At 32.4% G+C, this 16,187-nt stretch overlaps 1 protein-coding gene across 4 annotated transcripts in view; it reads left to right on the forward strand.

The window, feature by feature from the left end:
• The window catches only part of LOC129946829 (NAD(+) hydrolase sarm1), a 130,334-nt gene that overhangs the window by 55,686 nt on the left and 58,461 nt on the right, over positions 1–16,187 (forward strand). The window contains exons 1-2 of one of the 4 annotated variants that reach the window (XM_056057175.1): positions 4,616–5,024; positions 10,121–10,418. The exons of the other annotated variants lie outside the window; for them this stretch is intronic. Of the exons in view, the coding sequence (XP_055913150.1) occupies positions 10,344–10,418 (75 nt within the window). The 5' untranslated portion in view covers positions 4,616–5,024; positions 10,121–10,343. Of the gene's footprint in view, positions 1–4,615; positions 5,025–10,120; positions 10,419–16,187 lie in introns of those variants that run through there. 4 annotated transcript variants of the gene reach the window in all.

The following is a 16,187-nucleotide window of genomic DNA, read 5'->3' on the forward strand; positions in this document are numbered from 1 at the left end:
TGAGCTTTTGGCTGAAGAAGAGCTTTTGGCTGAAGAAGAGCTTTTCTTCCAGATGATCTTTCTTTAACTTCTAAATATTTAGATCTACTGGGGCATGAAATGTCAGTAGCTTTATGATTGCCGTTGCAGTTGGCACATTTATTGACGGAAGAATTGTTACATTCGCTTGTTTTGTGTGAACCGGCGCAGATAGCGCAATATGTTTTTATGTGGCAATTTCTCTCACCGTGCCCAAACATTTGACAATTAATGCATTGTGTCAGCTTACCTTTTATTTTTCTTTGGAAGTTCCAATTCACTTGTGTGTGAAAAATAGAACGAACATTTTTTTTAAGTTCACTTAATTTAATTGTTCCATTTTCAAGGTAGATGAGGTAGAAAAAGTCAGTAAATTGATCATATTTTTTTTCAATTTTCTTAACATCAACACATTTTAAGCCAAGTGAAATGAGTTCAGCTTTGAGTTCATTAGTTTTTATATCGTCCAGACCATACAACATAACTTTGAATGTTTTAGCACTTTTAAGATCATGGGAAAAATATTGACAGTTATCTTCTTTTAGTTTTTCTAACACAATATTAAATGCTTCAATAGATTCGATCATTAATTTGATACCAATTGTTATTTTTTTTATTGAGTAATTAGATATTTGTAGGTTTTTCATGAGATTATGCACATATTCTGGTGATTTTTGTAGCACTTTGATTGGTGGCACATACACTTTCCTGATTACTGGCAAGTCAGTTTCATCCATTTCAGAATTATCTGTATCTGGATGGCATTGCAAGGGAGTGAATTTATTATAATAAGGGTTTTTACTAAGCCCACTTGTTGGAAACATAGTGGAGCGAAGTTTTTTATCCAAGGACAAACGATTGTCCCTGGTGTCAGGCGATCTATCGCGTTTAGGAATGTTTGTAATTAGAACTTGCGAGTGAGATGAACAGGTCAAGCGCAGTCGAAAGCTCCGGATAAACATAGCATGCATTGTATTAATATGGCTGAACTCGTAAACCTCTGGCAAAGCCGAAGCTGGCCATTAGAGTAACTCTTGTATGCAATTTAAATTCTGCATATGAATGCAAAGAGGTTGAGTTTTAAATATTTGGCTATTCGGTACCAATTTTACATTGAAAGTTTTCTGACCGTGTTATTTCTCGAAGGTTCTCACAATTAGCCTAACACATTTTCTGGTTTTGTCGTGAAGTGATAGTTTTCTATTGTAAATGGCATACTTTCCACTAAGCAATTAAATAAACTTATTTCCAAAATCAATTTGAAATCGTTTAACCTTCAAAACTTCAAGTAAATTCTTGTTATGATAAGTATACACATTGATTGTTTGAGACGATGCGATGCCTTGGTTTTGTTAGTTTAATTAATAAGGTAGCGCAACAGTCCATTGAGAACTAAAACGTAGTGACTTACAACTTTCAACCTTTCCTATGTGCGAGTAATGTTGTCACGGATGGTGGGGACCCATAGTTATAAGCCCAATACGAACGGTTAATTTAAGAAAGCACTTTTTATGACAAGAATTAATCTTGGAGCATTTGTTAATTCTTCGCAAGAGGCGTTAACCGTGGAAAAAAAACTTTAGATAGAACCCAAGACCACTGGCATGACAGTTCAACGCACTAACCATCATGCCACTGGTACTACTCTATTTTATATCAAAACTAGCTGCCCGTCCCGGCTTCACACGGGTAGACATAGATAGGTACAGATATTTAAGTTATAAACATGCTAATTAAAACGACTATGAATCACTAAATTAGAAAAAATTGTATGCTTATCTTAAAGCCTCAATGTGCATTACGTTGGCTGTGGTATTTGTAGGTGGCAACAAAACGTATTGATTTTCAGGAAATCCTACTCGAGTAAGTGCCACATACAGTCCGTGGGGAAAGCACGCTTTCCTTAAATCTATACCAACAATGAAAAAAGTTTGTCCCTGAGATGTATTTATTGTTAGGGCAAAGGATATTTTTAAAGGGCACTGTAACCTTTTAAAAGATATGAACAAATCAGTTGGTATCATCGGGATCCGCCGAACATGTGCGAGCTGATCGGCCGCGGGACCCGTAATGATAGTTGTTACACTCACATTATCTTTTAATTCTTTGATCAATAGTCTTGTTCCATTACACTTAATTTTCTTAAAAGCATAACAGGCGTACCTATTTTTATTTTAGTTCATGAGGTGGCAAGCCAGCAGGATTTAGGGAATATAAAAATTCCTGTGGGTAGTGCACTGTATCTTCAATATTGCACACTGTGCCAACAGATTTGTTCCATTTAAAATCACCTGGTACTTTTTCATTAATAATTTTGTTTATCTCATTTACTAAGTCGTTTCTGGGTGACAATATCGCTCTCGAACAGAGCCAATGGAAATTTCTTATTGTAAGATTGTTGATGTCGGGGTGAATTGTGTCTATAAGAATTTCTAGGCTGTGAACAGGTTAAGCTAATTCAATATCCAACAGTACTTGGGAGCTGTTTGCAATTGGAGTAGTAAATTTTCCGTCTCGTAAAATAATTATATTTTCTGAGAAACTACCGCCGCGGTTATTGCATAAAAATGCTCTCATATTAGTGAGCAAATTGAGAATTTTAATTGATAGCCACAAAGGTGATGATTTGAGGCACGCTTTAATAACGTCGGCACCCATTTGTTACACTTGGTAGAGTTTGGCGAAAGTCTCGATCAAAAACAAAAGTTACGTCACCCATCATATTGCATGAGTTTCTTATATCTTTTAATGTGCAGTCCACTGCTTCTACATGAGCTCTATGGCTCATGTTGCACTCATCCCAAATAATCAGCGACGTGTCCTCTAAGAGCTCTCCCAGTGGACCATTTTAACGGATTGAACATACAGACTGTTGATCTAAAGAAACAGCCAACGGTAATTTAAACGTAGAGTGAGCTTTTCTTCCGGATAATTGTACTATTGACAATACTAAGTTGGCAAGAAAGGTTTTACCCGTGCCACCGGGCGCGTCTAAAAAAAAATAGTTGACTACTGTTATGATTTCTATAGTAGTCTAGTACTAAATATAGCCTATGTTCCTCGGTGATAATGTAGGTTTCTAATGAAAAAAGAATTATTAAAATCGGTCCAGTACTTTTTGAGTTTATTCGCTACATACAAAAATAATATTAGTGTTGATTAAATATGTCATTTAAATATTAAACTCAAAAAATTTTACAAAAGAAAAAAGTGCGTATACGCCTTATCAAACTAAATTTATTTCTTTTACTAGTATTATAAGGCTAAAGAGTTTGTTTGTTTTATCGCTTTATCTCAGGAACTACTGTTTCGATTTGAAAAATACTGTAATGAAGAGTTCATTTTTAAAATAAATCCATGAACGTATTCTATAAAAATATGAGTTGAATAAAAATCATTTTTATTGTGGTGTTACAGTGAACTTAACTTTACCAATTTACTGAATAAAAAGAGTACACAATTCTAGAAATTCAATTTAAAACTTTAAAATGACGCATGAAAGATTTTCTGACACGTTTTCTTTAAATAAAAAAGAAATCACACTATTATGAAAAGATAACCCTTGTCAAAACAATATTTATGTATGTGGCTACCTGGAAAATTTGATTAATCTTTTTATCTATTTTCATCAATCAAGTACATAGAATTGAAAACTGTCTTTGAGAGAAAAACAAAAACACTTGTACCTATAAATTATATGATTCCAAAATTTGGACTATATATCATCTTTAACTACCTACATCACATTCCAGCCGTAACTACTACAGTTATCTTGTCAGAGTCAAGACAAAATGACAATTCAGAAACTTCTACCCATCTCTAGAAACAAATGAAAAACTAAAATATCTCGCTTTTTAGGAAAAACCCACCATAGACGATAATATTTATTTATACTTCCATTTTCATGGATCCACCCAAGAGGGCCTTATTTAAGGCAAACGCTGCTGCTAACTGCACCAGCCGCCATGTTAAAAAAAAAAACATAATAAGTAAGGAAGGTGCGGCACGACGACGACGACGACGATGAAGCGACAACAACGACGATACACAATACGCGTTCGCGTCAATATTGCATGCTGTACGTGCGTGCATTAGTCTTGCTTGACGTCGCGTCTTCGTCGACGTTCGTAACGTTCGTTGTTGCTCTATCTCTCATCCATAAGTCATACACCCAACAGTTTGACTTTATTCTTTTTATTTTATGTTTGGTTTTCTTATTTAGGCGAACAGGTCTTGAGTTTGCCACACGCCCGCCACACCTCCCTCATATCAGCTCTACCCCATCCTCCATACCCCAAATGATCCCCACATAAGTAAACCACATACGAAATGGCACAAAGGAGAGGAAAAAATAAATAAAAAACAATCTAGAAAAAACGTGTATCTCTGAAAGCCGCTGCTGTGGTGAGTGAGTTTATCGATATATTTTATAATATGCCTTCAAAGATACGCTCACACTTTGCGCGTCGTCGTCGTTCTTCGTTTTTCGTCGATTGTCGATCGTATAGCGGAGACGTCGTAGACGTAGACGTCGTTTTCGACCGCAGCCGTTGAATTTCATTCAAAGGTCTCTGCGCGCCTCTCAGTCCATTTTCGAACTCTCAATGGAAACGAACGTTTCGTTAACGTATCCAAACGACTCACGACGACGACGACGCCAACAACGACGACGCAACGTACAAAGCGACTAAATTTAGTTGCACTTCGAGTATCTCAGACGAATGAGCACAAGCGAGCGGTGTATCTTACATATAGAAGAAAAATAATAATTCTCCATAATTCGCGCATAGAAACCTAAAATAATTTAATCTAAAAACCGAAATAATTTGAAAACAAAAATAAATTGTGTATTTTGTGCCTTTAAATCAAAATAGAAATTTAAAAAAAAAATCAAGTGATCGTTTGATCTCGAGCGATTTAAATTAATATTTCTTGGAAAACATCCATCATATCCGATAGCAATTTTTTTTTTAATTTGTTGTTTAGTTTGATAAATAAATTAAAAGGTAAAAATATTACTTTTATCAAGTTAGCATTGTGAATACTAAAGATAAAAATATCTTTAAGACGTATTGTGAATTATTTTGTGATCCTTTTTAACAAAAGAAAAAATTATCCTTTTGATAAAAAAAAAAATCTTCTTCAAATTATTGAGTTATTTTTAAAAACTTAAAAAAATTCTCCGAATTCCTCGACGTTATAAATTACACTACTCGTAGTTTGTGTATTTTCTTATTGTGACTTGTGATTTTAAAATTATTGTGCCGAAGGAAGATCATCTATCATCCGTTGCGTAGTAGTGTCGTTTCGTGAAAACACAATAAATATTGTGAATTATTATTGTTTTATTGTTTACATGGAAAATATTACAATAATACAGTTTTTTTGTTGTTCTAATAAATTGTTACCTTTGGTTTTGTAGAAACCTGTACAAAGGTACACTTGACCGGCATTGAACTTGCTTCACAGAAATATTGTTTTTCTTTTTTTATTTGTTTATTTTTATTCTGAAATTTATTGATTAAAAGTCCACACCTACCAATCTACCTCCACAGTTTAAGACTTTAAGACCTTTTTATCAAGTTTGATTGATTAAAAAAGATAATAGAAATAATAATATTTGAAATACACACACAAAAAAAAGTCTTCATTGAAATTATTAAAGTGTAGTGCGATTTTTACTTCTAGAATAAATTAATGGAGGTAAAGAGCAACCACATTTTATTTTATTTTTTCGTGAAATGCCTAAATGTTTTTGACTTTTCTTGACCTAGATTCAAAAATAATTTTCGAAAACCAAGAGAAATAAGATTAATTGCATTGAAATATTATTGCGTGTCAATGTGTGACACAATCCGCTTGTTTGTTTTTTTTTTTTAATTAAAAGTTGTCACAAAATCTTCTTCTGTTTTTCATTTGTTTAATGAAAGGAGGCATGCTAACTTTTTCGGATGTTTAGTTGACGTTTTGTTAAATTTAATATTTTTGTTCTTGTAGTTTGACAAGGAAACCTTGAGTTAGTTCCGATAGCACTTATTTTTTCTGACGTGATTTCAATGTTTGCAATTTGAAAAATTTGTATATTTAATTTAAATCATACATTTTCTAAACAACCAATGTACCTCTTAATTCTTCAGTTTCAATGGAATTGCGCTAAGCTATAAAATTTCATTCATTATTTCAATTTATGATCAAATCTATCGATATTTTGTTAAATCTATCGATATATTATTAGATCAATGGATAACTGTAATTTCATCCTTAGTGTGGCCGGCTTATGCCAATGTTTGGTCTTGATTATTGGACCGTACGTCAATTGCATTAATTTGTAGGATTTAAATGTTGTATAAATGTTAATTGTTTACGTTTTTTTGAAGGTGGTGAAACAGTGAAGAGAAACAAACCAAACCCAAAATCGGGTTTTTGGCAAAAAGTTTTCGAAAACCCGGTTTGTATTGATACAAACATTTGTGAGTAAAAAGTTTTGTTCTTCTCAAACTATTTGTGAAAATAAAATGAATTGCAACCAATTCAAATTGATTTTAACGTAACACTAGCTCGTCTCGAAGAAGAGTTTCAACTGAAGTTCTGTGGACGGGTTAATTGAGCTCACGACATGAACCAACACTACAAGCTCGCTTGGCTGCAGCTATCTTCTTTCACAACAAATTCAATCCAAAATACTGAGCCTATGACTATTATCTCTGTTGGCCAAATGTCCCTTCAGAATCTCCATATATTGTGGCCGTCCGAGCAACTTATAGGCAGGGTTGAGAAGATTCTGAACGATTTCGTTTAGGTCCTAATGGCCGGATAAGAAAAGGTTAATTCCTAGTTCCAGATTTGTACCAAAATCACACTCATTCAAAGCGATCACTGAAGCTGTTATGATGGGTTTTGGTTTCTTCCTTTGAGGACTCGCCCAGCTTGTCCAAAGTACCGAGGTTCTTCTTGATGTTAGCATCGCTGTGCATCAAGGGGTGATAGCCCATTGTTGTGGTTTTATTTACTGGAACAACGATTCCCGCATTGTGGAATGTTTTGGCACAAATTTTCCTATTCCGCTACGATTTAATACTTTAATAATTATCCTCCTCCACAAAGGAACTTATCGCCTTTCTCATATCTCCCAAACCCTTGTAATTGAACGGAGTTACCGGAAAGTCTTTTTCTAGGTAGTAAGCGGAACCGTCGAACATATTTGTGGCGACGAGTTCGAAGACACCTTGGAAACGTTATTACTAACTATGAGCAAGTCTTCCTCGTCCTTGGGGTCGTCACGCCAGTAGTCATAGTGAGTTCCGGTTCCTCGCTTAACAAAGATCGTTTGAAACTCCGGAGGATCATAAAAGAACACTGCCACAAATAATCACGGGCTTTTATTCTTGACGTGTTTTTGCTGCCACGTAGCTCTCCCAAAGTTTCCTTTTTTTCTCTTCCATGTTTTGTAAATAAAAAAAGCAATCATTCTTATATTGTTATAAAATTGTATAAATAATATTACCTACGACGAATTTATTTCAAAATTAAATATTTGTTTTGACAGCAGCCATCAGCTGTTTTGTTTTTAATAATTTGAGCGCTGAATGTTTCGAAAGGTTTTTTTGTTTAGTTCAACTTTGATATACTACTAGTTTTTGGGAGGTTTTATATAAAACTTGTAGTTTACCAATAATGTAGGGGAAAACTTGAGTTTTCGGTGACGGTTTTCGGCCAAAACCAATAATTCCTCTAAAACCGGTTTTTGGACTTGGTGTGAAAAGCCTATTACTTCTGAATCCAGTTTCTTAATTCATGTAGGTGTATTTTTCATATACTAAACGTCACAGGATTTTCATCCCATGTTTTGAATTATTCAATAACAATTTATTAAAGAAATAGGTAATATTCGGTTTTTCAATAAGTGTCTTTTGGGCATAGAATTGTCAAATTGTAACATATAGTATTTTGACGTGTTTAAGTGCTCAACAAATTTACTTAATTTTTTTACTTAAGATTTAACAAAAAATACAAGCTGAGTATTTTAAACTCTAAAAGAAAGTGTAATCTAGAAAAGAAATACAAGGTTTTTGACAGCTCAGATCTTCATTTTTATCTATACTAAGTTAACTATTTTGTCTTTTTTTGTCACCTTAATACTCGAATTTCTTTATTTTTATTTACTTTATTTTGGAGTTGTGAAAAGTTTCTAATAAGTATCATTGGGCTTTATGCTTATGCTCTACTAGTTTCAATAATATTTCAGCTTCAAGGTTTAAAAAAACTGACGTTTCCCATAAACCGTTTTTTTCAAACAACCCGATATTAATCAATACACGAAAAAATCGGGGGAAAAGGGGGCAAAATGCATGAAATGTAACTTCTGAATAGTTAGAAATTTCCTCTTCTTAAGTCTGGTTCAGTTAATTCAACCAAGTTGAAAGAAAAAATAATCAGAACCAATTTTACGAATATCAGATTAGAACTCAACAATGTTTAACTGATAATTGAGACACTCCCTTGTCAAAATTGATGTCATTAATATATTGATATTTTCTAACATCTTCGAATTGCTTAACTTTTCTAAAAGTTGTATTCTCACTTAGTGAAAAACTCCATTCTTCCATATAACGAATTTTTCAAGAAGAAACGAAAAAATGTCCGCATTATTATCGTTACTCATACGATTGAAAAGGCGGATGCAGCAGCACCATAACATCCTGCTATGTCATTTCCGAACATATTACACAACCTCCACATTTGCCTATGTACTTGCTTATGTCTCAGTCTCCACTTCTGCAGCTTTCTCGAAGTTAAAAGTGCATGAAGTTAACAGCTACTTCCACTCATTTACACCAATAACTATCTGCATATATTCTATTTCATTTCACGACTGTCTTCTTCGATTTTATAGAAATATAAAAACTATTAAGTCTAAAACAAAAACAAAATCTTGTTTTGAACCTTCTTCTTTGACATTAGTACTCGTATAAGTTGTCAAGACAACCTACATTCAACGATTTCCTCCTCGTCACATATCCGCAGCACCAATCGACCGTGCGTCTGTCTTATTTAATCGAACATTAAACTCACGTAAATTACAAATGGAAGAGTCACCTTAAAAGTATTTTATGGATGTAAATTTATTTAACAAAAAATAAAACAAAAATGAATAAAATAATACTTCATTATTATACCTTTGCTGGCCGCAACTTCTTGAATTTAACTTCCTCTACCAGCACCACACTAATCGTGTGTACAAGCGTGTTTCCGTTCTTGCGATAGATGTTCCGCCAAAGTCATATATAGGTAGGCATAGGATTAATAAAGTGACTTCTTTAAGGTGGGCAAAGGTTTAAATCTACACCATCTCTGTCTCTCTTCTCTTTACTTCCCTGCATTGTACCATGTGATACTATGTCGTGTGTCGACACACGATTTTTCCAGAAGAAAAATAAAGACGACAAAAAAACCCACGCACCTTTCCGCGTATTTAGACGCGCAAAGTATACCCAATACTCATGCCTTGTGAAATACAAACCTCTACTTTATCTGTCTATCTATCTATCTGAAGTCTACACTATTAACAGTTGGGTGGGTAGATATGACGCCACTGTGTATTTGGATTTTTATTGAAGTTCTTTTATTTATTTCTTCCACGAAATGTGCAACTCACCTAACTAGTTTTCATTTTGGTCAGAAAAATAATGTCAACTTAGATGAGGTCTTATAAACAAGATTGGCTTCAAATTGGTTTGATTGAAAAAGAAAAACAAAAAACAAATTGCCATAATTGGTAAGACGAGATTTATGACAGAGCAGTAAGTTACCGGCTATATTTTATTGCTACGTAAAACAAAATTAGTTTGTATAGATTTTGTTTGTTAACGGATTATAAAATTGTAATTATGGTCATGCACTTAAAGACTGGTTCTTCTAATAGCATTTTATACTCGTACATACGGATACGTTAGAACAGAATTGACTTTTGGGATAATAATTTAACTGGGTGACTGGGGTTATTAGAATCTCAAGGAATGGTAGTCTTCTTCCATCGGCTTTTTCTGCAGTGTCATTTTCAGTGTACCACAAAAATCTTAAACTTATTTTAAAATATTTTCAGTGAAATAAAGTGAATTCTCAAAAAATAAAAATTAAAGTGTTCAGAAATAAAAAAAAAGCAGAGTAATATACATAATATTGTGAAATTAACAACAACAAAAAATACGTAGTTATTTAAAGTGGTAATCCTGGCTTCTTTAAAATTTAACGATTTAGATCATCGTGATTATTTAAAAATTCATAAGCAACAACGAATAGCATCAGATTTAAAGAAAAGTCATAAAATGGTTGTAACATCGGCAAGAAATCCAATGCCGCCAACAAGATCATCAAGGCTGATATTTCCAAGAAGTCATCAGGTAAATATTTCAAGAATTAGTTTTTCCTCTTGTTTTTTTTTTTCAATTCTTGAATAGGTTGATAATTCTATAATGATTTTTTTTTAATTTTTGAAGGGAAATTTTGTATCCTTAAAGAAAATTTTATACATTTTCTGGTTTAAACTTGTGATATAATTTTAGAGGAATTTTGTATCGAAATCAAATTAATTCTTAGAAAACGTAAAGCGGAAGCTTAGAAAAATTAAAAAAAAAAATAAATGGTTTTGTTTCAAGTTTCTAAGAAATTGTTTCATCCATCTGTTTTCATGACTTTTGGATTAGTTAAATCAAAATATTTTATGTAATTTTATTTAATTCCAATGAATTTAATCGAAGTTAGGACAGAATTTGAGAGGGTTTTCAATATAGTTAAAATTATTATTAGGGATTTTTAGATTAGTCAAATCAAAACAAAAATGTATTCGGTAAACGGATTCTTATGCCTGTTATGGGTTTGAATTTGAATCAAAAATGTTCATCGATGATTCGGGCTCTGTATTTTATTGCTTCTTTATAGAATTCATAAAGGCGCATCCAGTTCGCACCATTCAGTAGTTCATAACCTCTTCAACTTGCAGAAAGCCTTTTTCAAAGCCTTATCTCCGTCAGCATTAGACAAGCACCTAAGAAGTGTAATACATCCTCTCTCTCATGCTGATTACAGAGGGTGCAAAGATCGATAACCTCGTTACGATGGGGCCTAAAGTTTTGTCTGATCAGTTCTCTTCTTATCTTAAATATGGATCCAATGATAGAATTGTTATATTTAGTGGTGAAATAGTTTCTGCCATTGAGATTAAGAAAGAACTTTGAATAATATTGCCTTCAAGTTGATGAGCGAGCTTTTCCAATATGCACATACCTTTCATTCTCATCAGTGACGGATATTATTGCGGATAAAGCATATTCTTCAATTGAACTGCATTCATACTGCAACTCAGGGTCAAGCCACCGTCTTCAGCTAACAAGTTCCAATCTTCTTCAACCGTTTTTTTTTTTTGGTAGCCTATGCTCCTCCATATTTAGTACTCTCACAGTGTAGTCAATATTCTAGTTTCCAAATAAAACATATTTTTTGGGGCATTTACCAGCAGAAATAATATATTCGTTAAGAAAAAACGTAATAGGCACCATTAAAAAAGATAGGTTGGGCAGTAGCATTAAACACTTTATATTTTAAGTCAGCCGCTTAAAGCTTGTTATCATAGATTCTTTTCCAATTTACACATATTGCCCATTTAGCCTTATTTATAGTTTGCTTTTGAGATGTTTTTCTAATTTTAAATTGAAAATGAACTCCGTTCTTAAATAAACATAAGACTTAACAACGTCGAGAGTTTTTTCGCCATATTTCATTGCTCGTCTCTCGCCGTTCTACTAGATCCATTCTTAAAAACCAGAAATGTTCTTGAAAACCAACAAATGTGTATGAACTATCCACAAACTCTTATGAACTATTCGAAGAGCTGAGAGCTGAATTTTTGAGTCAAAGAAATCCAGCTGATGTCTGTCTTATTGAAGATGATCATAAACACGCTCCTCTGCCAGCACATAGTGGCAACTTTTCCTAGTAAGACAAGTTGTACAAAAGTAGAACTCTTTGGAAAAAAAAACAGAGAGGTAAACCACTTCAAGTCCACTGGAATTTGACGCAATGACTCACTGATTTCAAGTATTGTTACGACAGAATATTGCGGCATTTCTTCAGCAAAAATTAACTCTATAAATACACTTCCTTTTCTCCGACAGGTATAATAAGATTGTTTGGCTCTTGTGGACTTGACCCTGTAGCAAATTTCAAGACAATTATTCCATTTATTCCGTATAAAATTGCAAAGAAGGTTTGCTTAGGCTCTTAATGTTCCTTAAAATATTTGTACTGAGTTAGGGTAATGTAATAAAATTTTGGATTACAAAATTCTGATTGATCAAAATTCTTTTTTAACCTATTTACAGCATTTCAAAACAAAACATTTTTGAGAATAATGTAGCAACAAATTGTAAGATAGTAACATTTTTGGTTCAATTAAAATATCTAAAGTAGTGCAACAGCTCGTAGAAAACCAGGGCCTTGTGATTCACAACTCTCAAACATTCCTACTTCCAAGTAATATCGGGGATGATTGAGGTAACACTTATTTTTTGATTTCCTAAAAAAATGTTAGTTTTCAAGTTTTAATGACTTTTTTTCTGAATAAATCGAAAGTTTGATATTTCGTTTCATTTAGAAGTTTTATTGTATTTATCATCTGCTATATGACATTTTATTGAATTCTAATACAAAGTTTGTTGTGGTTTTTTAAGAACACAATGCATTTTTTTAAGTGCTCTCTTTTTTCTATCGATAGTTAAAATACAGAATGAATCAAAATCATTAAGTGATACAAAATCTTGAGATACATTTTGGTTTACAGTAATCTTAGTTTACAGTGTTTAAAACACAAATCTTAGGAAATAAAACATTATAACAAATGTGGCCAAATATAATTTCTCAGTTACGGTTTCCAGTTTGGTCATTTACGACCAAATTTGGTCATTATTTTTCACATGGTCGCATGGTCATTTTGTATTCCATTTGGTCCTTTTTTAAGAAATTGAAGAAAATAATTCGACTCTATTTCTTTCATATTCTCAAAAATAAAATGCATACCTAAAGTTCTTTTCATCTAATGTAAACATTTATTTATTTCACAATTTATTGACAGATGGCTCAACATCTCCAAGTCATCACATCTTAAGATCATAATCTTACGGATAAAATGGATATGTCAGAATGTTGGGAAAAGGTCAATTATCATAAAAACGGTTTAAATGAATATTTTATAGTTCCTTTATAACTTGATGTTACGATGTTACTCGTACTTCCTCACAGTCAGCTGCTACTGAGAGGAAAATTTCTTGAATTAAGTTTGCTAAAAACGAAAGGCAGACTTAATTTGTATAGAGCGTCAATATGACAAAAATGACCATAGCGTTTGGTCTGCAAACATTTTTCAAAATTATTTGTATATGAATTTTATTTAGCGATAGTATTCGATCCCCTGACATAATGTTAACATATTGTTATCTTAAAGAAAGAGGCTAGGGTGCGACCCACACTGATAACTTCCCTACCCGTCTACCGATTTGTCAAGGTTTATAGACGTTCGTGATTTTAAAAAAAGTTTTACGTTGAGTTATTTAAAAAAAAATTAAAATGGACCAACAATATTTTGAGTATGATGAAATAGTTTGATTTCAAAAACTATTCTTGTTAACGAGGTTTTTAGTCGAAAGCCAAATTTACAAATTTTCCGTTAAACAGATCGGACCGATTACAATAATTTCTATGGGAAGTTAAAAACAATTTTAACAAATTATTTTGGTCCTTTTGATGCGATTGGTTATTTTTATTTTGCTTTGGTCATGCACTATTTTTCAAGTGGCAACCGTGCTCTTAGTTCTAAAAGTTAGACAATAGGCCAACTATTCATTTGAATTTGTTGATACTATTTCTGCCTAACCTAGATTTAAAAAAAATACTGCATCCCCCATAAGAGCTCAAACCATTTAAACTCAAAACTACATTTGGCTAACTTATTTATCACTTTCAATTTTTCTTAATGTTTCTCTTTTATTAATATTTCTCATAATTAAACAATCTTTACTTTCGCTATAGTTTTATAAATACATTTTACAAATGTTGACACTTTTATTGCTTAGCAAACATGTGAGTCTTTGGCATCATAATATACAACACCCATTTATTTACCCCCATCATAACCCTAACTCATGTCCACCAATAATGTTTAAATAACTAATTAAACAATGTTCCACTCTGACAATTAATGTACAATTTATGTTTCTAATTTTGCAGAGTACGATAATACCTACATTGCAATAAAATTTATCTCAAGACTGCACATTGCACCCATTATAAGTTGTTGTGGTTTTTTGTTTTTAATTTTTAATCAAACACAACAATATTTGCCGCTTCCATGTGCTGCAAGTGCAATTCAGAAGCCAAAGTGTCAATTAACCACAAAGATTGAATTAGTTGATGCACATTCCAGTCTTTTATCAAAAATATGCATATGCCATATACTGCAGACGATTTTGAGCTGGAAAAACACAACACTATAAGTTTTTTCGTAATTGGCAAACTTTATTTTAATTAAGATTGATTTAGTACGATCGTACGATTTGATTAAGTGATCTCGTTTCTTTACTTGTCTTTGGGATAAACTGATGATTGATGTGATAAAATAGAGTGTCGATGTACGAGAAAGTGCAGATCAACCCTCTATGGGGTCAGTTCTAGCAAAAATATACTTCATTTCTCGTAGTTATCACAATTTTAAATCTACGACGACGTAGACGAGCAAAATAGTGGGCCTACGCATGTTCAAGCAAATGTATTTTTATGATTTGTATCTCAGACGAAAATAGCTTGCAATATATGTACATAGTTGTCTGAATCAAACAGCGAAAATAAAGGGTGTTTTTTTCGGGCAGCTTCAAGAATTTTTAATAAATTTTGCTATTGTACAAAATTTTGCCTGTAAATCGGCCTTCCTTTCTCTTGCCTACACCATGTGATAGTTCAGATTTTCTGAAAGATGTCAAAAAAGTTGCATGAATGCTGCATTTCGTATCTTTACTTTTCAAATGTCAAACAAGAATTAAAATTTTACGAATCTTTCGTTAGAAAAATGCATCAAGCTTCAAATATAAATTTGTTCACTCCACCTTACTTTTTGTATTCGCTTTATGCGCTGGTTGGATTTCAACAATAAAATTGATTTTATTGTTTTTCTTATTTGTCGATGAAACTGTCAAATTTATTCAATTTTTTTTATTGACTTTCTTTAAAGAACACAACGATCTCGATGTACTTAAATAATTCATAAACGTTTTCGAAACTGTTTGAATTCGTCGTTTTGACAGATTTAATTAAGACATAAATTGATCTTACCAACGGAAATGTCATCAACAAATAATCGATTAATGTTCTATTAATTTGACAGAGACATCCGCCGAAATCTTTGTCAATGACTATTTTTTTATAATTCTCTTCTTAAAAATAATTGAAAGCCAAATATTGATAAGGAATATGAGTTTATTTAACTTTATCTGCGATGTGAACATTAGAAATAAATCACTTGACGTTTATTTTTAAAATATTGACAATCTCATATTACGAAATTTAATGAAAGGACAAATTTGTATGTGTCATAGTTCTTTAAATTTTTTATCATTGTCAAGTTTTGACACAATCCATGTGAATAAAAGTGGTCTTTTTATTAATCAATTTAACTTTTGACATTTTTTCAACCTTTAGTTTAATTCGCCTGAAATGTAGGTATCCGTGGTAAACAACATAAATAAAAACACCCTTTAAAATCAACGAAAATAGAATTAACAGACAATTTTTATCAAATTAAATTAATTCAGAGGGGTAAGACCAAGCCAAAAAATATAATTTATCAATTCTTATTTTTGTCTTCTTTGCAACAGAGATTTTTCCTTGGCAGGTAAGGTTCATGCTTAAATTTACTGACGTCAAAATCACAAATAAAAACACATGATCGGGCGTTAAAAGAAATATCTATTTTTGTGTTGTAAAACACGTTGTTGAAAAACGTTTGCTTACTTTTTTAAATACAAAAAAAACGAAGGAAATAGACAAACTTTGGTCACGTTAACGAGAAAACTTAGTTATTAAGTTGCAATGACAAGATCTTATTGGTAGCTTTTAATTTGACCTGA

The sequence above is a fragment of the Eupeodes corollae genome, chromosome 2 (assembly GCF_945859685.1).
Source record: "Eupeodes corollae chromosome 2, idEupCoro1.1, whole genome shotgun sequence".
Classification (NCBI taxonomy): Eukaryota; Metazoa; Arthropoda; class Insecta; order Diptera; family Syrphidae; genus Eupeodes; species Eupeodes corollae.